At 42.0% G+C, this 25,999-nt stretch overlaps 1 protein-coding gene across 1 annotated transcript in view; it reads left to right on the top strand.

Moving 5' to 3' along the window:
* Positions 1-395: 395 nt before the first annotated feature.
* LOC144486022 (mucin-4-like) overlaps positions 396-25,999 on the top strand; it is a 98,188-nt gene continuing 72,584 nt past the window's right edge. Inside the window, exons 1-9 of the mRNA XM_078204130.1 lie at positions 396-402; positions 691-819; positions 2,080-2,199; positions 3,965-4,084; positions 6,364-7,746; positions 9,131-9,264; positions 15,699-15,863; positions 20,821-20,976; positions 23,013-23,143. Of these exons, the coding sequence (XP_078060256.1) occupies positions 396-402; positions 691-819; positions 2,080-2,199; positions 3,965-4,084; positions 6,364-7,746; positions 9,131-9,264; positions 15,699-15,863; positions 20,821-20,976; positions 23,013-23,143 (2,345 nt within the window). The remainder of the gene's footprint in view (positions 403-690; positions 820-2,079; positions 2,200-3,964; positions 4,085-6,363; positions 7,747-9,130; positions 9,265-15,698; positions 15,864-20,820; positions 20,977-23,012; positions 23,144-25,999) is intronic.

The following is a 25,999-nucleotide window of genomic DNA, read 5'->3' as shown; positions in this document are numbered from 1 at the left end:
TGAACTCAACTATATCACTAAGACCAATCATCTCAGCAAAGACAAACAACAAATCTGAGCTTTTCTAGGTTTGTCTGGGTTTAATTTTCTCTGCACTAAACCTTGAAATTACCCTAGCTAAAAGCAAATCACAGCAAATGCTGGAATCTGAAACAAAAACAGAGAATGCTGGATAATCTCAACAGGTCTATCAGCATCTGTGGAGAGAGAAGAGCTATTGAGCTAAAAGTAGTCAGTTATCACACTTAAGCAGCCCCTATATTAGCATTGTGGAATGTAGCTTTTACTCAGTGAACAGTTGTGTAGTTTAATTTCAGCACTATGGGCCGCACTCTTCCCAAGACCAGAAAATCCCACCTGAGGTCAGTGGACCTTTGAATGGTCCATGACCCACCATGGCGGGTGAGGCGGGAAATTCTGTCCTTTTTCTTTCAACACTTAAGAAAAAAATAGAAATATCAGGGAATAGTTTATTAAATAGTCTTATCAGTGCATAGGCCTTACGCAGTTCAGAATGAGGGCATAGAAATCTATTTTTAGTGTAGAAATGTAAATTACATTAAACCCATTTATTTCTGATCATTTTAAAAATTTAATGAAGTCACATTTGATAATTTTTATGACCCAGTCACCCTATGAAGCCTATATGGTGGATACCAATTCACTAATATCAGAAATTGTACTCTGCAGATATAGATGAATGTCTTAATGAAGAATTAAACAACTGCTCCAAAAGTCAAGGTCTCTGTGCTAACCTGGATGGTACATATGACTGTCAGTGCAAGGCTGGTTATTCTGGAGATGGCTTTACTTGCAAAGGTAAGCATAAAATCGCTCAGTGTATAATCCTTTTTGTTAGCTTTTTGCAAAACTTACAGTCCCTCAGAAACAAATCAGGCCAAAACTCAAAAAAATATATGAGCCCAAATTTTCCAGTCACCAAGCCGTCAGAGATGGGAAATAAGTTGGAAAATGTGTATCAGGATCGTACAGATATTCTGACACACAGGCATACACAGAAAATGCCTGGAAACTTCAAACTTCGGCTGGGCTGATTACTGCTGCATAGGACCCTTCACAAATATCTTGCTTGAGCTCAAGGCAGAGATTTGGGACACACACATGGGACTTACCTATATACTTGCCATGCAAATGGCACACAGTATAAATGGTGCAATTCAGTCATTAGCCAGCATAACTCAACTGAGCACTGCATCCAACCCACCCCATCCCTGATCACCTGATGATCTCACAAATACCCGACTACCCAACTGATCTGATCCAAGATCCAACACCCCTTCCAACAACCATCCCCGACCCCTGACCATCCAATGACTACCCGACTACCCCACCGATCCAACTAATACCCCTCCCACCCTCTGACCCCAATACCCGTTCACCCACCTACCCACCTCATCCACGTACTCTGTTATTGAAAGACTTGGACCTTTAAAAAAAAAACTTGCCTGAATATGGCAGTTGCTGGTCGTGAAAAGAGGCTGTGTCCTTCTTTTTTCCATCTCTTCACACACCTGAAGATCTTCTCCTGGAGAGGCAGCACTGACCCTTTTATCCTTCCACCGGGATTCGAAGATACGGCTGAAAAGTTGTAAAAGAGTCGCGTCACAGAAATCTTTGTGGGCAATATCAGTAAGCATAGACTCAGACAGGAAGATTTGGGCCATCACTTCTACTTTATCTCCATGGATAGTTACCCAGGACAAGCAATGAAATTAATTATTTTCTGAAACAATATAATTCATCAGCAGGATGAACATTTAGTCCACCACCAATACACGCAAGAACGGGGACACTTATCAGATGTAAATCTTTGAAAAATTGCAGCTTTGAAAATTTCAATGGCCAGAACTCTACCACCTTGCTCGTCACAGAATTGGCGCGGGCGAGGGTCCGACAACGGAAATCTCATTGACCTCGGGTGGGAATTTCCGGTCTCGCCCGAGTGAGGCCGTAAACTCCCGCCTAATGTGTCTCAGGAGGAACATGGATAGAAATACTATTAATTAACCACAGATTATCTTGGAGTTAATAACATTATATTCTGCATTATTCCACCAGATGTGAATGAGTGTCTTGACAGTAATATCTGTTCAGAGAAAAACAATACCAAGTGTGTCAATTTGGAGGGCTCTTTCAACTGCACATGTTTAGAAGGACATGAAGGATTCAACTGCACAGGTGAGGAATGTAATTACATACTGGACAGTGTCTTAGCAACAACTGTTCTTACAGCAGCTGTTGTTCATATTAATTTGTCCACTCTGGAATAACATTTTTAAAATAATGTCCACTCTGGAATAACATTTTTAAAATTTATTTTAAAGTTTATTTTATTTATTAGTCACAAATAGGCTTATGTTAACACTGCAAGTTACTGTGAAAATCCCCTAGTTGCCAAACTGCAGCGTCTATTCGGGTACACTGAGGGAGAATTTAGCCTGGCCAATGCACCTAACCAGTACATCTTTCGGACTGTGGGAGGAAACCCAGGCAGACACAGTGAGAACGTGCAGACTCCACAAAAACAGTGATCCAAACTGGGAATCGAACCCAGGTCTCTGGCACTGTGAGGCAGCAGTGCCAACCAAAGATTTGTCACATTATGTCGAAAGGTTTAAGAAAAAGAAACATACAAAAGTTGCATTTAAATAATGTGGTCATATGCGTCAGGTTCAAGAGCCAATTCATCTGCACTTCCTTGGTTTTTGTTCCTTACAAGGTGTGTTTACAATGAAGTGTGAGAAAAGTGTGACAAAGGGCCAATTCTGTGGTCATGTGACTTGTAGCTGCTGTCTTTTTGATTCAGCAAAAAGTCTTTCTTTTAAATGGCAAAAGAAGAAAGTTTTGGATTTCTTTTCGTGTCATACAGACCCAACACACCTCACCTCCTATATATTTGGCTCAATATAGGCCCCCGTCCTTGAAAGAATTGGTCTTGGAACAATTATTGTTGTCCCCATTGGTCTTTCTACTCTGACTTTTGTCATATCATACCAAAAAATTTTTAAACGCATACACATAAATGATATATTATGAAATTAGGCAATTTTAAGCAATCTTTGTCATGTTATGTCATTAATTTTAAAATGGGTGTCTTCTCTATGGAACATGTTACATTTCTTATCTCATAACTATTCTTTTGTATCTGCTTCATATCTTTGAAATTCTATCACCAATCCTTCTATAACTCTTGCATAGTTCACTTGCTTTACACAGTCCAAATTCTTCCCAGTTTGGTGCATCTTATTCTTCTACCTTTCTCACTCTATCTCAGATCATATTCCCCCATATCCCCAAGGAATGTATATCAATATTACCCTCTTGCCATTGGGTTTTCAGGACCCACCGTACCTACTTCTTTCCAAAATCTATTCATCAATAAACCCTTTCAGTAGGATGCTTCTATTCTCATTTACATAAAATACTGCACTGTAAAATACAATTACAGCCATAGAAACCATAGAAAATTACAGCTCAGAAACAGGCCTTTTGGCCCTTCTTGTCTGTGCCGAACCATTTTTTGCCTAGTCCCACTGACCTGCACTTGGACCATATCCCTCCACACCCCTCTCATCCATGAACCTGTCCAAGTTTTTCTTAAATGTTAAAAGTGAGCCCGCATTTACCACTTTACCCGGCAGCTCATTCCACACTCCCACCACTCTCTGCGTGAAGAAGCCCCCCCTAATATTCCCTTTAAACTTTTCTCCTTTCACCCTTAACCCATGCCTTCTGGTTTTTTTCTCCCCTAGCCTCAGCGGAAAAAGCCTGCTTGCATTCACTCTATCTATACCCATCAAAATCTTATACACCTCTATCAAATCTCCCCTCAATCTTCTACGCTCCAGGGAATAAAGTCCCAACCTTTTCAATCTCTCAAAGATCATCATCAATTGTTTTGGAATAAGTAACAATTTACATTGTTTTTTTGTACTTTTTTCAGATGTGAATGAATGTCTTGACAGCAATGTGTGTTCGTGGAAAAACAATTCCATGTGTGTCAATACAGAGGGGTCTTTCACTTGTACATGTCGAACTGGATATGAAGAACCCAATTGCACAAGTGAGCAACAATTTTTTATACTACACTTTCAATTTTATTAGAAATCCTTTCTTGTCTTTGTTAAAAAAGTACACATGGATTCAGAATAAATTCCAAATAGATTCGTCAAAATGGAAGAAAATAAATTATATATAACCTTTGACTACCTTTTCAATCAAGACTTTATCAGCTTAAAAAATATCCAATGATCCTGCCTCATTCCTGGGTAAAAGAATTCCACCGACTAAAATTTCACTTAATCTCTGTCTAAATTGGGTGACTCCTTATTTTTAAACAGTGTCTCCTACTTCTAATCTCTCCTCTCAGCATCCACCCTGTCAAGTTCCCTCAGGATCTTGCATGTTACAATATCACCTCTCACTCTTCTGAACTCCAATGGACATAGGTCCCACCTATCTAAACTTTTCCTCTTAATTCATAAAATATTCATGAAATGAATATTCACTGAATTGCAACTATTGTAAGTATATAGTTTCTTAAATAAGGAGACCAAAACTGGATACAGTTCTCTAGATGTTGTCTCATTAACACCCTATACAATAGTACCAGAACTTCCCCATTTATGTATTCCATTCCACTCGCAATAAGCAACAATACATTTTCCTGCTTCATCACTCACTGTATCTGCATTCTAATTTTTTGTGATTCATGTAAAAGGAGCCAAATCCCTCTGTACCACAGAGCTCTTCAATCTCTCTCCAATTTATATGTGTGTTGCTTTTCTATTCTTCTGGCCAAAGTGAACAAATTCACATTTTTCCATATTACACTCCATTGGCCAAATTTTTGCCCACTCACTTAACCTATCCATATCCTGTTGTAGATTCCCATGTCCTCTGCACAATATGCTCTTCTGCAGCATATGTTTGTATCATTAGCAAAGTCAACAGCCAGGCATTCTATCCCTTCATGTTCCCAGAACTTTTCTTTTCAATTTCATACTGTCCTCGACTTCCTTAGTTAGCAATTAATAATCTGCCTTCTCAGTCTTTCTCACTAGTATGTATCTTTGTTGAGAGTTATGAAATATCTCCTTAAAAATTTGTCACTGCAACCACGCTATTCTTTCTTTCCCAGTTCACTTTAGCCAGCTGTCTTCATACTCTTGGAATTGCCTTTATTTAAGTTTAAAACACTAGTTGTAGACCCACACTACTCACTCTCAAACGGATGACAAAATTCAATTATATTATGATCACTGCTACCTAAAAGCTCCTTTAAGGTTATTAATGAATCCTGTCTCAATACTCTTCACCAGGATCTGAATAGTCTGCTCTCTGTTTGGCTCTAAATATGTTGGATAAATAAACTCTCCCAACTATATTCAATATAGTTCAATCTTCCATGCTACCTTTGCCAATCTGATTTTCACAATCTGCATCTAGATTAAAATCACCCATGGTTATTGACTTACTTTTCAGACAAGCTCAATTATTTTTTTGTGCATTTTCTGTCCTACAAGGTAGCTACTATTAGAGGGCTTATAAACCACTTCTGACATCTTCAATTTGCTATTCCTTATCTCTACTCCAACTGGCCCTTGGAACCAAGACCACCTTGATCTTTGGAACAAAGGTCATCTTTCTTGATTGTACTAATGTCACTATAAATTAATAGAGCTACCCCTGCATTTTCCTAGCTTTTTGTCCTTCTAACCTATCAAATACTCTTGATTATTCATGTGTCCGCATTGGTTTCCTTGCAACCACTGCCAGAAGCCTCCAACCTCACCTGCGTCTGTGATTCTCTGGTACCGCTTCAGTGAATGGAGTTTTAGCTGAGTGCCAAATTCTCCATTCTTGCTGGCAGTGATGGTGTGGCGAACGAGATAGGAGAACGTCTCCCCACATCTCTGTAATGGCCATCATGTCATACATATTTATATCTATTTGTTCTGACAATTCATCAGATTTGTTACAAATGCTATGCACATCCAGATACAAAGCCTTTAGCTCTGTCTTTTTTTTAACTATTTTTGCAAACTCTGGCCTTATCCATTGTCACACTCATAGGTTTCTATGTTTTGTTCCTTCCTGGCTCAGGTTATAATTATCCTTATTGCTACCTTGCTGTACAGCTTTACCCTCTCCATTTAAATCACATCTTTTTTTACATGATTCCCCCAACTATTTAGCTTGAAGCCCTCTCTATCACAGTTCCTATATGACTTGACAGGACATTAATCCCAGCATGGTGGGTGAAGATCATTCCAATTGTACTCATGTCTTGAATTTGTAGTATTTTGGGATCTCATACTAAAGTCATTATACATTCTACAGGTATTCCCACTGTTTCACCATCAAGTACTTCAACTGCACCAACTGCCCAAACATCTAATCCTACATCATTACTTGTACCCTCATCAGATAGTACCACTACTAAACAATCTACCACTGAAATATATACCTCAACACCAACAGTTTCAAAATCAAGTAGTACCACGAGTATATATATCACCACTACATCTGCAGGTACTTCATCAACTGATAGTCCTACAGATCATGCATCTACCAGTACTGCTAAAGAAATAAGCACCATACATTCAACAGGATCCGCAACAACCTCAACTGAGATTACATCCACTGGAATGACAACAGCGGAAACCAGGCAAACAAATACAACCAAAGCAGCAGTTTCTGCAGTTACACCATCTACAACAGTCAGCCCGACAACCACAAAGAAAACCATGCAAACAAGTACAACCAAAGCAGCAGTTCCTGCATCTACAACAGTCAGCCCGACAACCACAAAGAAAACCATGCAAACAAGTACAACCAAAGCAGCAGTTCCTGCATCTACAACACTCAGCCCTACAACCATGGAGAAAACCATGCAAACAAGTGCAACCAAAGCAGCAGTTCCTGCATCTACAACACTCAGCCTTACAACCATGAAGAAAACCATGCAAACAAGTACAACCAAAGCAGCAGTTCCTGCATCTACAACAGTCAGCCCTACAACCACAAAGAAAACCATGCAAACAAGTACAACCAAAGCAGCAGTTCCTGCATCTACAACACTCAGCTCTACAACCATGAAGAAAACCACGCAAACAAGTACAACCAAAGCAGCAGTTCCTGCAGTTACACCATCCACAACACTCAGCCCTACAACCATGGAGAAAACCACGCAAACAAGTGCAACCAAAGCAACAGTTCCTGCATCTACAACACTCAGCCCTACAACCACAAAGAAAACCATGCAAACAAGTACAACCAAAGCAGCAGTTCCTGCATCTACAACACTCAGCCCTACAACCATGGAGAAAACCACGCAAACAAGTACAACCAAAGCAGCAGTTCCTGCATCTACAACACTCAGCCCTACAACCATGGAGAAAACCACGCAAACAAGTGCAACCAAAGCAACAGTTCTTGCAGCTACAACAGTCAGCCCTACAACCATGGAGAAAACCACGCAAACAAGTACAACCAAAGCAGCAGTTCCTGCATCTACAACAGTCAGCCCTACAACCACGGGAATTCCCACAACTGCTTCAGTTACTACAACTGCACCACCCATAACTCTGAGAACCACACCAACAACTGCAACTACTTCAACCATCTCGAAGACCTTGACCACCACAACTACCACAGTGCACACAAGCACCACGACTACCACCTCAGCTACTGTACCATCAACAGTTCAAACAACTGAAGCATGTAAGTACTTTCGCTATCAATAATGAACTGAAAATGAAATTAGATGTGAAACACCAGGGGGATTTTACCAGACCTTTTCAGGAAGGTTTGGAGGTAGAAGAGTAGAAAAATGGAAAAAAATGCATTGAGCTGGATCCCTGACAAGTCCCCACATCTTCCCTCTTCTCTGTGTGATGAAGACAGCCCAACCTGGGAGCAGCAAGGAGTCAATACAATTTGTTAAATGGAAAACTAATGGCTGGTTTCCAAGGGCAATGTAATTTTGAGACAGTCACATGGGCCTCCCACTGTGTCAAGGCTCAGCCTCAGTAGCCACCATTCCTGGCAGGCACTGCTGGGTCTACAGATCTGGCGGCTTTTTGATTGGGCTGGCAGGATTTCCTTCTGCAACAAAAGTGGAGATCTGACCTCAAAAGGAATTAATGCTATTCTCAGAGTTAAATTGCTGCATGGCAGCCACCAAGAAGGTGGGTAAGTTCCCCCACTCCCACCCACCAACCTTTTAGCCAGGGGCAGAAACCCTAGCATCCCACAAAATCCAGCCCAATGCATAGAAAATTCAGCCCACTGACTCTTTTGCAGTGATGAGGGGGTAAGCCTTCTTTAAGGATTCCATGTATAGAAGCACACATCAGGAGCTTGGCTACATGCCCCTCACCATACTTTTCCATTTTAACATATAGAAAATTATGAGAGAGGTGCAATTGTGCTTAAATTATCAGTAAATGCTCTTGTGGCAAATTAGCTTGAGAAATAAGTCACAGGTGGCCAGTGGAGGGAAACTCACCAGCTGCTTGTCTCTGATAACCCAAGCTGAGAGTGCCATGACACCAAATGTGTCTCTGCCCACATTGCTCTGAATGGGAAGCATTTACACCACCAAAACTCCTTCAGTTTTGCACTGTGGTGCAAGCCTAGATTTTTGCCCTATGGTGCATTTGAATCCACAACCTTCTGGCTCAAAGACAACAGTTGCTACCAACTGAACCACAGCTGACATATACTGGAAAAGGAGAAATTTGCACAGCTATGGGGAAAACGTACAGGAACAGAATGAATTGGATAATTTATTCAAAGAGAGGGAACAATACAATGGAATGAATGGTCTCCTTCAATGCTGTCTCATTGTCTGAACTTCCACACCAATATGATTGACTCTTAACTGGTATTTGAAGTGGGCAAGAAACCCAATTGTATCAAACATGCAGTGGTTCAAGAAAATATTCGACCACTGCCTTCTCAGGGCAATTACAAATGGACAATAAATGTCAACCTTGTCAGTGACATCCATAACTTGAAAATTAAATTTTAAAACAATGTTTCTAACATTTTTAGTGAAAATGTTTCTCATATTTCATATTCACATATTTTTATTTTTGGTTAGCTGGCACACTTTTTGAATACGGAACGAAAGTTGGTGATCAAATGCTAACAACAGCTGCACTTGATGTCACCTCACCTGTTTTTAAACCAGAAATTGACTTTGCTTTCGGGAGTACTCAACACCGTTTGCTTTATGTAAGTATTGGGAGTGACTATAACTAAAGCTTTCATTCATCACAGATCAAATACACGCATAAAAATAATTAATATCTAATACAATGGAGCAGGCCAGCAACACAGCGGATCATGTGCAATTATACATTGCCAGAGAATCATGCACAATTGAGTAACTGCATAGGATTTAACACTACTTGGTTAGCAGGTATGAAAGTGGGCTGTACTGCCCATCAGTTCAGTGTTGCCTCAATCACCATTTTATCAACAAGGGGGGTACCATAGGGTGACCTACCTTCCAGTGGGCCAATTGAGGCTTTTAAGAGAGCAACTAATGCTCACTTAAGGGCCATATCCCTCTACTGTCAGACTTAGCTCCTCTAGGCTTTCTGCAACACTGCTTTCCTTTTTTTGTCTTATCCTACCCTGCACAATCTATGAAATCAAGAAGGCTGTATATTTGGAAGAATACCCTTTCTCCTCATAGGAACGTAATTGTTCTGAATTCTCTCTGTATCTTCCATGAATGCCCCCTACTCCTCTGACATTAGTTGATCTTCAATTAGCTGTTTCCAGTCCACTTTTGCCAAATCGTAGCTTAGTAAAATAGGCCTCTTGTCAGTTGAGAACTTTTTTCTGGTCTATCTTTGTCCCCCTCCGTGACGTGATTATGCTAAATCTAACTAATAATGATCACTACCACTAAAAGCCTCTCCCACTGATACGCTTTACCACCTGCTTAGCTTTATTATCTAACGCTAATTCCAAAACTGCCATTTGTTCGGCTTGCTATGTATTGATTTTTTTAAAATCTCCTATATGTAATCTGTTAATTCTGTGCACTCCATACTTGTTATATTGATTTCATCACACTTCATATAAAGATATGTGAAATCCTCTTCTATAATTGTTTTTCTGCACTTCTCATAAATTTGCCTTAGATATTCACTTTTCTATTTCCCTCTGACTGCTTGTGGGGGGCAGAGAGACTCTGGGGTGAGAGGGGGATCTATAATATACTTCCAGCAATGTGATTGACCCATTTTGTTCCTCAGTTTATTGCACATGACCTCATTTGATGACCCTTCTAATGTGTCTTTTGCTATTTCACACACTGATCTGCAAGCAGGGACTAAGTGTAACATAGCAAAATTTGCTGACGATACTAAAAAAGGTGGGAAAGCAGAAAGTGAAGATGATATAAAGATTCTATAGACGGATATAGATAGGCTAGAAGAATGGGCCAAAATTTGGCTGATGGAGTTTAATGTGGATAAATGTGAGGTTATCCATTTTGGCAGAAAAAATAGAAAGGCAAATTATCACCTAAATGTAGAGCAGATTTAAAATGCGTCCCAGCAGAGGGATCTGGGTGTCTTGTATTCATGAATCGCAGAAAGTCGGTATGCAGGTGCAGCACATAATAAAAAAGGCAAATGTGATGTTGGCATTTATTGCAGAGGACCGGAGTATAAAAGTAGAGAAGTGTTGTTGCAATTGTAAAGGGTGTTGGTGAGACCACACCTGGAGTATTGTGTTCAGTTTTGGTCTCCTTATTTGAGGAAGGATGTGGTGGCATTGGAGGCAGTTCAGAGGAGGTTCACCAGATTGATTCCGGGGATGAAAAGGTTGATGTAGGAGGAGAGATTAAACAGTTTGGGCTGATACTCACTGAAATTTCGAAGGATGAGGTATATAAAACTTTAAAAGGGATTGATAAACTAAATGTAGACCAAATGTTTCCTCTTATGGGGCAATCTAGAACAAGAGGTCACAGGTATAGGTTGCAAGACTGTAGATTTGATGAGGAGGAACTACTTCTCGCAGAGGGTGGTGAATTTGTGGAACTCACTGCCCGATAGTGCGGTGGAGTCTGAATCATTGAATGGTTTCAAGAGGAAAATAGACATATTTCTCATAAAAAAACAGGAAAGAGGGATATGGGGAGCAGGTGGGTAGGTTGATTTGAGACCAGGGAGAGATCAGCCATGATCTGATTGAATGGCTGGGCAGGCTCAAAGGGCTGAATTTGCCTACTTCTATTCCTAATTCCCATGTTCCTGCTTCCTATGTCTTCGCTTCTCTGAACCGTGATTGTTTCTTTAACCAATATTACAACCTCCCCTGACTGCCCACTCATTTTAATCTCTATCCTATCTGAAAATCCAGTTGAATTGTCATTCCTGCCGTCTTTAAGCCATGGCTCGGTAGCAAAGATATGATCCTTCCAAGCATCTATCTGAGCCTTCAGCTCTTCTGGCTTATTCACTAGACTCCTTCCATTGGAGTATGTTCCTTTAATCACAAATAACTCCATTGTATATTTTCTAGCTTTTGTTGCCTTGGCCTTCCATACTTACTGATAATTTCCTTCCATTTCCAGTTTTGTTTCTCTCCCTGCTAAATCTATGCTCAGGTTCATATCCCCTGCCAAATCATTTTCAACCTGCCCTAACAGCATGAACAAACCACTCTGTGACAATATTGGCCTCAGCCTTGTTGAGGCACAACCTATCCATCTTCAACACGTCACACTTAGCCCAAAACTGGGCTCAATATCTCAGGAATTGATAACCTTCCTGCCTGTAACACCTCTCACAAAAAAAAGGAGTAGGATTAGATCATTCAACCCCTCAATAGTCCACCACCATTCAACAAGATCATGGCTGATTAATTGTAACCTCAACACCACTTTACCATCTGCCTCCAAAAACCCTTCAATCATACATTTACCTCACAGCCTTGGATATATTCAATGACCTGGCACCACTGCTCTGTGGGTAAGAGAATTCAGTAAGAGTTTTAACAACACCAGGTTAAAGTCCAACAGGTTTATTTGGTAGCAAATACCATTAGCTTTCGGAGCGCTGCTCCTTCGTCACAATATTGTAGAGAATTCTACAAGAGAATTCCACAGACTAATGACGCTCTGCAGAAAAGAATTCTCCTCATCTCAGTCTTAAATGGGACAATGCTAATTGTTAAACAGTGTCTCTTAGTTCCAGACTCCCCAACAAGATAAAACACTCCCTCAGCATCCACTGTGTCAAGACACCTCAGGATCTTATATGCTTCAATAAGATCGCCTTTTATTCTTCAAAATTCCAATGGAAATAGGCCCAGCCTGTCCAATGTTTCCTTACAAAATAACTCCATCCCAGAATCAGTCGAATGAATATTCCCTGAACTGCTTCTAATGCCACTGTATCCTTTCTTCAATAAGGAGATCAAAAGTGTACACAGTGCATAAGATATGGCTTCACGAAGAATCTCTGTTGTAACATTTCCTACTTTTATACTCGATTTCCCTTGCAGTAAACACCAACATTCCATTTGCCTTCCTAGCCATTTGCTGTTCCATGTATGAGGAGATCCAAATCCTTCTGTGTCATAGTCTGCAGTCTCTCTATTTAAATAATATACAACCTTTCTATTCCTCCTGAGAAAGTGGACAAATTCACATTTTCCCACATTATACTCCATCGCCCAATTTTTTGCCCATTCACCTACGTCCTCTTGTCAACATACTTTCCTACCTATATTAGCGTCATCAGCAAATTAACTACCCTACATTCAGACCCTTCTTTCAAGGCATTGATGTTGATTGTAAATACACTAGTTGAAACCCAGCACTGATCCCTGTGGCACTCCACTAGTTACAGCTTGCCAACCTGAACACATTCACTCGCAACACATGCACCTCTACTATCTTCTTATTTCTGTAACCAGTAGTGCATGGCACCGGGAACAAGCTGGAGATTACCATCTCTGAGGTTCTCCTTTTTCATTTCTTTCTTTACTTCCCGAAATTTGCCTTCAGGATCTCATCGCTCTTTCTACCTAGAACTTTGGCATTGAAATAGGCCACGACCCTTGGCTGTCCACCCTTCCCATTCTTGACCCTGGCATCGGGGAGACCACATATCATCTCGAAATCACGTCTGGAACCACTGAAACACTATCTGTCCACTAACTATTGAATCCTCTATCATTACTGTTTTTCTTTCCTTCTTCCTCCTGCCCTGTGCAGCTGAGCTACACTGTGTTGCTGTAGCCTTGAATCTGGCTGTACTTCACCAGAGGAAAACATTGCTCTCACCAGTATTCAGAACTGAATACCAACTCAAAAAACAAAGAACAAAGAAAATTACAGCACAGGAACAGGCCCTTTGGCCCTCCAAGCCTGCACCGATCATGCTGCCCGACTTAACTAAAACCCCCTACTCTTCCGGGGACCATATCCCTCTATTCCCCTCCTATTCATGTACTTGTCAAGACGTCCCTTAAAAGTCACTACCGTATCCGCTTCCACTACCCTCCCCGGCAACGAGTTCCAGGCACCCACTACTCTCTGTGTAAAATATCTGCTTCGTACATCTCCTTTAAACCTTGACCCTCGCACCTTAAACCTATGCCCCCTGGTAATTGACTCTTGCACCCTGGGAAAAAGCTTCTGACTATCCACTCTATCCATGCCTCTCATAATCTTGTAGACTTCTATTAGGTCTCCCCTCAACCTCCGTCGCTCCAGTGAGAACAAACCAAGTTTCTCCAACCTCTCCTCATAGCTAATGCCCTCCATACCAGGCAACATCCTGGTAAATCTTTTCTGTACCCTCTCCAAAGCCTCCACATCCTTCTGGTAGTGTGGCGTCCAGAATTGAACACTATATTCCAAGTGCGGCCTAACTAAGGTTCTATAAAGCTGCAACATGACTTGCCAATTTTTAAACTCAATACCCCGGCCGATGAAGGCAAGCATGCCATATGCCTTCTTGACTACCTTCTCCACCTGCATTGCCACTTTCAGTGACCTGTGTACCTGTACACCCAGATCCCTTTGCCTATCAATACTCTTAAGAGTTCTGCCATTTACTGTATATTTCCTATCTATTAGACGTTCCAAAATGCATTACCTCACATTTGTCCAGATTAAACTCCATCTGCCATCTCTCCGCCCAAGTCTCCAACTGATCTATATCCTGCTGTATCCTCTGATGGTCCTCATCGCTATCCGCAAATCCACCAACCTTTGTGTCGTCTGCAAACTTACTAATCAATCCAGTTACATTTTCCTCCAAATCATTTATATATATTACAAACAGCAAAGGTCCCAGCACTGATCCCTGAGGAACACCACTTATCACAGCCCTCCATTCAGAAATGCACCCTTCCACTGCTACCCTCTGTCTTCTTTGACCGAGCCAGTTTTGTATCCACCTTGCCAGCTCGCCTCTGATCCCATGTGACTTCACCTTCTGCACCAATCTGCCATGAGGGACCTTGTCAAAGGCCTTACTGAAGTCCATGTCGACAACATCCACTGCCCTACCCTCAGCAATCATCTTCGTCACTTCCTCGAGACATGATCTCACCTTCACAAAACCATGTTGCCGCTCACTAATACGTCCACTTATTTCAAAGTGGGAATAAAGCCTGTCTCGAAGAATCCTCTCCAATAATTTCCCTACCACTGATGTATTCCTGCATTGCCTAACTAGCCCTCCTTGTGTGTTTGGCCATCACCCATTTCCTCTCTACCTGCTTAAACTGTAAGATAACCTCTTCCTGAAATGTGCTATCCATGTGGCTGAGTCTCATGGATGCAACACAAAGACACCAACTGCTGTTTAGGCTCTAAAACCTCGAATGCGAGCTCCTCCAGCTGATGACACTTCCCACACATCTAAATGTCCAGGACATGAAAAGCATTCCTTGAGTCCCCAAAACGCACAGAATGAGCATTTGATGGTATCAAGGTATTCTGAAAAGCTGCTAATCTGTAACAACGATAGGCAGTTTTCTGTCTGTCCTCACTCTTCTGATTGGTTGATGAGTTGGTATCTTGGGTGGAGCCTGGCAAAGATGGAGGCATACGGGATGTGAAAAAGACTGGAGTGTGTGATACACATACAACTGGCAAGATGATGCTGATGGTGACAGCAATGGGTTGATGGAGAAAAAATACAGAGCGGCAGGTGAAGGGAGCCCAACAACACGGTTATTCTGGCTGGAGATATTGGGAAACAGGTGCATGGGTTGCATTGGGTTGGGGGAGGGGGTTGTGAGAAGATGGGGGGTCATGGAGTGGGAAGAATTGGAAGTGAAGGGAAGATGGCGTGGATGGGAGGACATTATGGTGGGGGGGCGGTGGAACAGTTAAGGTGGATGGCATGAGAGGGGTGACAGCATAGGGTGATGGGATGGGAATGGCATGGGAAGAAATGTATGGTATGAGAGGGGGAATGGAATGTCAAGGGATAAAGATGCTTGAGAGGGAGTGAATGTGTGGAGTGAATGCACTGATGGAATTGATTATGTTTGCTAATTTGACTGCAGGTTGTTTCTGGGATTCTGCTAGTATTATTTAAATTTCCTTGACACTACTTCTCCCTTGCAATATAATTAAGCTACTTTTTTTTAGTCACTTAAAAGTCTTTTTTTTTGTTTGGCAGTTCACAGACAATGGCGTAATTGTTTTTCCAAAATCAGAGACTGAGATTTTCAGTTATACCTATCCACCTCTTAATGGATTTACTGGACTCTCTCAACCACCCATGATTGCTGCGTTTTGGAGTAATGCAGACCTCTCAGAAAATGTTGGAAATATTTTCTATCAGGTAAAATCACTTTTGAACAATGTAGTAATTAAATACTGTGAGTTCATGGAATTAAATTGAAATTTTTACAAAGTTTGGGAACAGCTCAAAAAGATCAAAGTTGTAATTAATACAACACCTTTCTCACTCTCACAACATGCATTACAGACAATTAAGTATTTTGGAAGTCTCAGAGTTGTAGTATACTGATATATGGCAGCCAAAATATAAACAGCAAAGTCTTACAACTAGCAACAAAGAATTGACGACATCACCTGTTTTACTTGTGTTTTATTTTTAGCAATAATTATTGGCAAGAATACCAGGAAATTCCCTTAATTATATTAGAATAGTGCCATGGAATTTTTTTACATTACAAGGAGGGCCATAGTTTATTATCTAATCCAAAAATGTTAAGAGGGTTTCTGTCTCTACCACCCTGTATTCTGACACTGTTGAAAAGTCTGGGGAAGTCTGGTTCGTACATGGCAAAAGAGATGGAGCTCAGATTGCCCTCTCTGTACCCTCTCCTCCAGCTCCCAGTTGTGCTTCTGTCTCTGCGGCCCAACAAATGCTATCACCATGCCTGTTGCAGCCTTTGTGTGCACTGGCCACTTGTTCTTCTAAGGATGCACCAGCCAACACTCTCTAGCAAATGCATGAGCTCATTAAAACATGTCCAAAAACACTTCAGAGTACTTGCAGGCACTTACAAAATGAAAAAGATTCAAAACTTACTTGAAAGAAAAGTTCATGCCTGACCCTTTAGTGCAGAGCTAATCTTGCAGTTTCTTGCTTCTCTTATCATAAGTAAACAACGCCGACACCATCTGTACATTTATTGCCAAAATTTGGGATCCGGGCACCTCATCAGATGACTGAGGACTGTTTGATGTCAGTGTAGCAGAAAATCAGTGGGTGGTACTTTTCAGCCCCTGACGCTGTGTTTTCCAGCAGCGAAGCGGCTCACCATTGGCCACCAACAGGATCCTCTGGCCTCACCAATGTTTACGGTGTTTTGCATGCCTTCCCCGTCCTGCCATGGCGGTTCGCCTTTGGCGGAACCAGAAGATCCCATTGGCTGGAAAGGCTTGAAAATAACGCCCAATGACTTCCAACACATCATGCACCTATAGAACACCATGCAGTACATTCTGCTTCTGGGAAACAGAAGTAAGAGACAATAGTGTCATTAGAAATGGAGCTACACAATGGAATTTTTCATTGTAAATCCAATGATAGTTGGACCTCATTCTTATGAGTAGGTGAGGATGCTTTCCCATTGCTGGGAGCCAAAATGCCAGCCAAAGCCACTTCGTGGCCATCAGGACCCTGGGCAGTATATTGCCAGTGACAGCCAATTAGGAAGCTGCCTCCTTGAGCACCATCTTCCTGGTAGGCAGTGCCAGCATGGCAGGAGTCTGTGCCAGGGCACTGCCTGGATTTGTCCCAGAACATTCAGGGGGTTATATCTATCTGTGCACACTGGCGTGTTCATCATGACTGGTTTTCTTTTCTGAAAATCTGTAGTGATTCGGGCCAGTGTGATATCACACCCTTATTGGATGTGAACCTGATTGCATCATCAGAGGGGGGTGGAAAGGTCGAGTTCAGAAATCCCGTCAGCGTAAATCCCATTTTGACCACTTGCCTGATTTAGCACACCCTGGCACTGCCATTATGGGATTTGCGCCCACAGCTAACTCGGCCACTAAATCGCGACCATAACATTTTTCAGAATCTTTACAGTGAAACTAATTGCATGTACATAAACATCCTTGCCAAATCGTGATTGCAAGGCAGGTTGCACTTTCTGGGACCCTCTACGGCTCACTCTCTGAAGGAATGAACATTTACTGACATCAAGTTCTGGATTTTTCAGTCATTCTATGCATGTCCAAGCTCCCAAAATTACCTCCAGTTTCAGTAGATTAATGACTACGACCATTGACAATTTCACTATCATTTCCACTGCAAAATCCAGGCCAATACTTGAGTGATGGCACTCGACTCACTTGGCAGCTGAGCAACATTTTGATTGATCTCTACATGACTTAGAGAAGAAAAACCAGCTGCTTCTCATAGAATCATAAGAAAAAAGAAGAGTAGGCCATTCTGCCCCTCAAGCCTGCTCCGCCATTCAATAAGATCATGGCTGATCTGATTATGGCCTTAACTTCAATTCACTGCCAGCCCCCAATAGCAGTTGACTTTCGTGTCAATTAGAAATCTAGCTGATTCCACTTTGAATATATTCAATGGCCCAGCCTCCAATGTTCCCTGGGATACAACATTTGGAAGTCTAACAACCAACTGATAGGAAAAAATCCCTCCTCATCTCCATCTTAAATGTGAGACCCTTTATTTTTAAACTAACAGTGCCCCCTATTTCTAGGCTCCCCCTACTTTATTATATTGATTGGCCCAGTCTTCGGAAAAAATGGATTAAATTAGGAAAAGGGTAGACTTATTCATGTTGAAAGGTGGTACAGAAACATATTTAAAAACAATTTTATTTTCCTACATTGCAACACACTACGCAGCAATAAAACATTTTGGGAAATCCTAAGTATGTGAAAGGTGCTATATAAATGAAAATTATCATTATATTCAGATGTTTCTTGAGATTGATTAAGCAATAATAACTTATGTCATGATATTCCAAAAGAGAAAATGCTGGAAAATTTCAGCAGGTCTGGCAGCATCTGTAAGGAGAGAAAAGAGCTGATGTTTCGAGTCCAGATGACCCTTTGTCAAAGCCCCAAAGTTTTTATGTCATTATATTGTTCACTTTTTTCTAAATGTTCAACAAAGCATTTTAATATTAGAGCAAGAATATCTAGCTTTCAGAGCGGATTGGCAGACCAGGTTCGAGAAGCCTGCTCTTGCTCCTAATTTGTATGTTCGCATGTGGAGCCAAATAGTTGATGACCTACATGCTGTTGGTTGAAAACGTTTATTTTACGTTGGAGTGTTGATCCTTGTAAGAACTAGATTTCAATAGAAGATGATGCCTGGTCAAGACACTATGCTTCCAGTAATTGGTCATGTGATCAAATTGCCTGGGAGATGAACAATACAAAAATAGTCAATGAGATGTTAATTATAGGGTGAATAGATTATGAGTGTGGTTCTAATCTCAAGCAAGGTTTATAATTTTTGAAATTCTGGATGCTAGTTCAAAGAGTTTCAGCTTCTTGTTAACTTGAAGGACTCTTAGCAATGAAGTGGACTTCCTGGATAACCAAGCTGTGAATGGAGAGAGAAAGAGTGAGTTTTAGATGAAAGACATCAGAGTTAAAGAATATTAGAACCAGCATAGTTCTGACCCACTGGGTAGAATATTACGAGAATGATTCAAGCCAGCGTGAAAATGGGAAAGTTGCACATCTATTTTTTGGGCAAGTTTTTACACCCAATCTTGTGCACATAGTGCATGAAAAAATTCAGCTGGACCATTTCTAGCTGCTACAGGCAATGGGCGGGGCTCAATTCGCCAGCCAGCCTGCAGAGCAAGCTATTGCCCTCTGTGTCTGTACATGCACAATAATAACAGCAAAGGGAGCTATTACGCATGTGCAGACCTCTGATGCTGCCACATGCTCAATAGCAGCAACAGAGGCATGACAGAGAGAGAGAGCTGTCAGACCTCTGTTGTTGCAGCCAGGCTCAACCCAGCACCCACAATTGCAGGGCCCCATGGCCGATCGCAAGCCCCACACCACCCAAACATACCGCCCACACCGCTCTCCGCTGCCCAGACCAATGGCTCCCCCCCCACCAATCACAGGCAGAGTGCACAACAGCCCCCCCCTCACCCCAGAAGTTGGATGCACAGTCCACAGCAGCCCCCCTCCCTCCCCATATCGATCACAGGCAGTGTGGCAACGGGACCCCTTCCTCCCCAATTGGGTTGCCCCTACAAGTCTCATCCCTTCCAGGCCTTGTCCCCATAAGCCCTGGCCCTTTGCACTCCATAAGCCCCACTTCAGGCTCAGCCGCACAATGGCCTCGTCCCATAGGCCCCGCCTCCGGTGGGTAGTGCCAAGGTCCTGGTGGGCATCACCATGGTGCCAGGCTGGCAATGCCAGGGTGCCAGGCTGGCATTGCCCAAGGAGCACCCCCTTGCCCTCAACTTCTCCGGGGGGCCTCAATGGCCTCTTCTTCTACTAGCGAGGCCAACATGACTGTTCCCCGTTCATGAGGAGCAGGTGTTTTCCTCACCGGAGAGAACCTCTTCTGGCGAGGCCATAAAGGCAAGTGAACCCGGACGATTGAGCACTGGGCTAATATCATGCAAGTAAGCAAATATAATACATTTAAATAAATTATTCAGCCTGTTGCCAGAAATGGGCGAGAGACTGACTACACCGGAGATCCGGCTCCCGTAAGATAGCGAGTGCCAAGAAATCAGCGTGATCCTGATTTCTCGGCTCTCACGTGATTTCACTGGTTTGCTCTGCCCATCGATGGACAGGGTGAACCAATAAAATTCCACCCAATGTGACTGTGCTCAAGACGCTAGTGACACCTGTGTTGGGCTGGGAATCATCAACCGTGGGATGATTGTAGGAGATTCATTCTGGAGCATAGAAGGTCCAGTGGAAATAATGCTCAATTATTCAAGATCCATAAGGGTTGAATAAATTGAATCCTGAAGATATGTTCGAGTTACCACAAACTCTAGTACCAGAGGAAACAAACTCAAGCATAACGCATATTTCACATTCAACTACTTTAAGCAGAAGAGGGTGAAAGTGACAGAGCAGAAATAAAGTTTTAATGTGGAAATGTAAGGTGGACTTTGGAGGTGCAGCCCTTTTTCACTGCAACTATGCAACTGAATAGAAAGGCATCAAATGCTCATTTCTGGAGCTAGTCAAGGATCTCCTCCACCCTGTAATTTGCTATGTTTCTATTGGCATAATTTAGAACTAGATAATCTACATTCCATAATCAATGTACTTTTATTTTATAGGAATATAAAACATATGATGGAATATCTTTTAGCCTAGTACAGCAAGTAGAAGAAGTAATAAAAACGTACTGTGATGATAAATATCAGGCGAAATGGACTTTAAAGATAACCTGGGAAAATGTACCTGCATTCCCTGCTGCTGAAACAAAAACACAGGTATTACTATGTAATTTAAGCGAATCATGTTATGACTACATTACCAATAGCCACCAGCTTAACCTAATTAACCTAATTTGATTGAATTTTTTGAGGAGGTGACCAGGTGGTAGAGGAGGGTAGTGCAGTCGATGTCGTTTATATGGATTTCAGCAAAGCCTTTGACAAAAGAGACTTGTAAAGAATGTAGATTTACATGGGATACAGGGTAATTTGATAAAGTGGATTCAAAATTGTAGGAGACAGAGTGTGGTGACAGAAGGCAGCTTTAGTGACTGGAAGTCAGTGTTCAGTGGCATACCACAGGGATCTGTGTTGGGCCCCCTATTATTTGTCATTTATATAAACAACATAGATGACTATGTGGGGGTAGGATTAGTGATCTTGCACATGACACAAAGATTGACTGGGTGGTTAACAGTGAGGTGGAGTGTCTTGGGCTACAAGAAGATATAGACAGAGTGGTCAAATGGGCAGATAAGTGGCAGATGGAATTTAACCTTGAAAAGTGTGAGGTGATACATTTTGGAAGGAATCATTTGACAAAAAAGTACTCAATGAATGGTAGGACACAAAAAAGTTCTGTGGAACAAAGGGACCTTGGTGTGTTTGTCCAAAGATCTCTGAAGGCGAAAGGGCATGCAAGTAGGGTGGTGAAAAAGGCATATGGGACACTTGCTTTTATCAGTTGAAGCATAGATTACAAAAGCAGGGAAAACATGTTGGAGTTGTATAGAACTTTGGCAAGGCCACGGCTGAGTACTGTGTGCAGTTCTGGTCGCCACATTATCGGAAGGATGTGATTGCACTGGAGGGTTGTAGAGGAGATTCACCAGGGTGCTGCCTAGGATGGAACATTTAAGTTATGAAGAAAGGTTGCATAGGCTTAGGTTGTTTTCGTTAGAGCAGAGAAGACTGAGGGGCAACCTGATCGAGATGTACAAGATTATGAGGGACATGGACAGAGTGGATAAGAAGCAGCTGTTGCCCTTAGTTGAAGGGTCAGTCATCAGGGGGCATAGGTTCAAGGTGAAGGGCAGGAGGCTTAGGGGGGATGTGAGGAAAAACGTTTTTACCCAGAGGGTGGTGACAGTCTGGAATACTTTGCCTGGGAGGCTGATAGAAGCAGGTTGCCTCACATCCTTTTAAAAGATGTCTGGATGAGCACTTGGCACATCATAACATTCAGGGCAATGAGCCAAGTGCTGGCAGATGGGACTAAGTGGGTGTTCATGCGGACTCGATGGACCAAAGGGCCTCTTCTGCACTGCATGATTCTATGATTCAAGTTGGAAAAAAAGACTAATTCAAATAAATTAAATGTTTTTATTCAAATAAAATACAAATAAATGTCTAACGCCGGCAGTATTTTGCGTTTTCTTTTCCTAAATGTTGTGCCTATTTTTCCTGATAATTTACAGTGGAATTGTGGGATCTGGTTTTTGGATTTGTGTTCCTTATCTTGTAGTACCCAATTCTAAAGTTGCTGAGTACCTTTCCACCAGTACTTGTGCATAGAGTTTGCAGCATAGAAACAGAGCATTTAAGTTCAACTAATCCATGTTAATGTTTATGCTCCACATGATCCTACATCATCAAACCCTATCACACTCTTTTCTCTTTCATCTTAACTAGCTTCCCCTTATCTGAATCTATGCAATTCGTCTCAACTACTTCATATAGTATTTGAGAAGCTTGATTTAAATTCATAACTAATGAAAGGATTTGCTGCTTTTTCCCTTTTTGAAAAATGACCTGCTGCATCGGGAACATTCTCACTTTCAACTCAAAGATTGCAAACAGCAAAACCTTACTCTCTCACACCCAAGAACATTTAGAACCCTACAATTGATCCCTGAGATGTGCTATGTATTGTGCACCTGCATTAAAATGTAATCATTTTACATTATAATTTAGGCACAACAAACTTGATGTTACGAAAAACATTTTCTGTTCACAATTAATGCCAGAATTAGTTTCATGATCTTAATATCAGACTAAGCATCTAACAATTATATTCAATGCTTTAATTGCAGACAAACACCTACCAGGCAGTGGTAACGACAAATGGCAAAACTTCATTCGCTTTAATAAAGTATTTGCTTGGAGGAATGAATTGGGATGTATCAAAACTTGTTTCTGACAAAGTTGTTATTGGCTTCAGCACGTAAGTTTAACCTTGGGTGTAGATAAAAATGACACTCTTTTAGAATCTGTTCAGAGATAGACCATAACACCATTTGTTAAAAATAATCAGGCATTTCATCACGAGTATAATGCCTCCTGGCTCTAGAGATTTTTTTTTAAACAATAGTCTTTTACTTAAAGGCCCACCTGTTTATGTTTGGATGAATCAAATTGACAAAGTGGCTTGGAGGATTAGTTCATAGACCGTTTCTTAGAACAATACATTCCTGACCAGCAGCAACAGGCTATTTTGGATGTGTAATGAGATGGGGCAGAATTAATTAATTACCTAATAGTAAAGGAATCTCTATGTATAAGTGACCATAACATAATAGAATTTTACGTTCAGTTTGAGAGTGAGATACATTTCCAGATGATGTGATAGACCAAGTGTGTTAGCATAAAGGGCAGTGTAGTGGTTAGTTCTCATCTCTTGCTTTCAGCCCTCAGCACTGCCGAGCAATACAAGTATTGCAAGAAAGAGTGTCAGGTATGTAAACCCCTCCCTGCCAGTACATAGCATCTCCATTAGCAAGCCCTAGATATTGCCTCTGGGTGGAAACATGCATAAAACTGGTTGCCCCACCGTTCAAGGCTAAACTACAGTGTACTAAAAGGTGGCCTGGGCCCAGATGTCATAAGTCCATTAGTGTGTGGTTACACCCTGAACCAGACCCTTAGCTATCGGTAAATAGCTCCACTAACTTGTTGGTATCGCAGGAGCAAGAAAGGCTAAGAGTGTAAACACTGAACAGAAAATCCAAAGTGGAGACCCAGAGCCAGCAACTTGTCACCTATCAGGCAATTTTCTAGCAGCAGAGCTGGTACAAAACTTTGAAAAGTACCAGCAATGCTGAGAGGCAATGCCCTGATGCTTGTGCAACTCAGAGTCACAAACTATTTGCCCAGGCCTCTGTCCTAAAAAGGACGCTCCATCTTTGTGGAACACAATGTGGGAAGTGAAAGTTACTAGTTATAAGCAATTGTATGATTGGCATAAGGTATGAACACAAATTATTTTCGACAGTAAGAGAAATCATCGTGTCTCATTTCATCTCTACTGCCTACCGCAAGCTGGACAGACCCCAGTCAGCTAGGTGTTGTCCTGCCACAGCCTGCATGCTTCAATGAGTGCTCGGAACTTAGGGAGTCATCTGTCAATGGGCAGGTTCTAATCTATACACCAGGCAAGACAAACACTTTAAAGAGGACACTAGTTTTTCACACCACATGTTGCAAAGTAAGGAATATGCATCCTGGCATTACCAGTGTCTCCTTCAAGTTGGTGATGCATGCAAGACAGCTGTGATTAACAAAAAACATACAAAGATCAATATGGGCATTATTGCACTGCAAGAAATTACACTCTTTCAAAGAGAAACACTAAATCTTCTTCTGGCAGGGGAAAATCCCAGGGGCAACGCATAAGCATGCAGGGGTAGCACTGTCTGGAGTGTTAGGAAAGAGAGCAATACCATTAAGTCAGGCGCAGAGGGAATGCACAAGGGTGAATAGTTTATTTTTGTTTGTAAAAGTGGATATACCTTTAGATAATATTGTTATGGAAAGGATATTTTTTGTGGCTTTTACTCAGGGATCAGTTAGTTGTAATGAGTGCCCCATTGTAAAGAATGGTGAGGTGGGTTAAAGCAAAACTGCGTTAGTGAAACGAAGTTGTCCCCTAGGAAGTGAAGTCTGAGCAGGCACTCGCAAACAGCTCCTTTAGAGTGATGGTGTTCCTGAAGCCTCCACCCTGCTACCTCTTCCTCTTATTGGTTCTCCTCCTCCCCATCCTCATTTCCTTCCTCCTCCTCCTTCCAAGTTGGCCTCAGGATTTCTGGTGGCAATGGCTATTGTGGAGAACTACACTTCTTACAGCTTGTTTCAGCATCCCAGTTGTCTACTGTATGATGTTCCTGGTAATTCTTTAGCTCTCTTTTTACACATCCTGTCCTTATCTGGCTGGGTGGTGGAGGGATGAATCATCAATGTAGTAGGATTAATTTTTATCCTTGGTTGTTCTGGGAGGCACAAAGACAGCAAGAATGGCTGACTGCCTCAGAATGAGAGTATATTGAGTGATGTTAGAATCACAGGAAGGTATACACGGTACCAAAGAACAAAGAACAGTACAGCACAGGAAACAGCCCCTACGGCCCTCCAAGCCTGTGCCACTCATTGGTCCAACTAGACCATTCATTTGTATCCCTCCATTCCCAGACTGCTCATGTGACTATCCACGTAAGTCTTAAACGATGCCAGCGTGTCTGCCTCCACCACCCTACTTGGCAGCACATTCCAGGCCCCCACCACTCTCTGTGTAAAAAACGGCCCTCTGATATCTGAGTTACACCTCGCCCCTCTCACCTTGAGCCTGTGACCCCTCCTGATCGTCACCTCCGACCTGGGAAAAAGCTTCCCACTGTTCACCCTATCTATACTCTTCATAATTTTGTACACCTCTATTAGGTCTCCCCTCATTCTCCGTCTTTCCAGGGAGAACAAGCCCAGTTTACCCAATCTCTCCTCATAGCTAAGACCCTCCATACCGGCAACATCCTGGTAACCTTCTCTGCACTCTCTCTAAAGCCTCCACGTCCTTCTGGTAGTGCGGCGACCAGAACTGGACGCAGTACTCCTAATGTGGCCTAACCAATGTTCTATACAGCTGCAACATCAGACTCCAGCTTTCATACTCTATGCCCCATCCTATAAAGGCAAGCATACCATATGCCTTCTTCAGCACCTTCTCCACCTGTGCTGCCACCTTCAAGGATTTGTGGACTTGCACACCTAGGTCCCTCTGTGTTTCTATACTCTTGATGGCTCTGCTATT

This window comes from Mustelus asterias, chromosome 3 (genome assembly GCF_964213995.1).
Source record: "Mustelus asterias chromosome 3, sMusAst1.hap1.1, whole genome shotgun sequence".
Classification (NCBI taxonomy): domain Eukaryota; kingdom Metazoa; phylum Chordata; class Chondrichthyes; order Carcharhiniformes; family Triakidae; genus Mustelus; species Mustelus asterias.
Note: the sequence above shows the minus strand (reverse complement) of the source record. Positions and strands in the feature narration are given on the sequence as shown.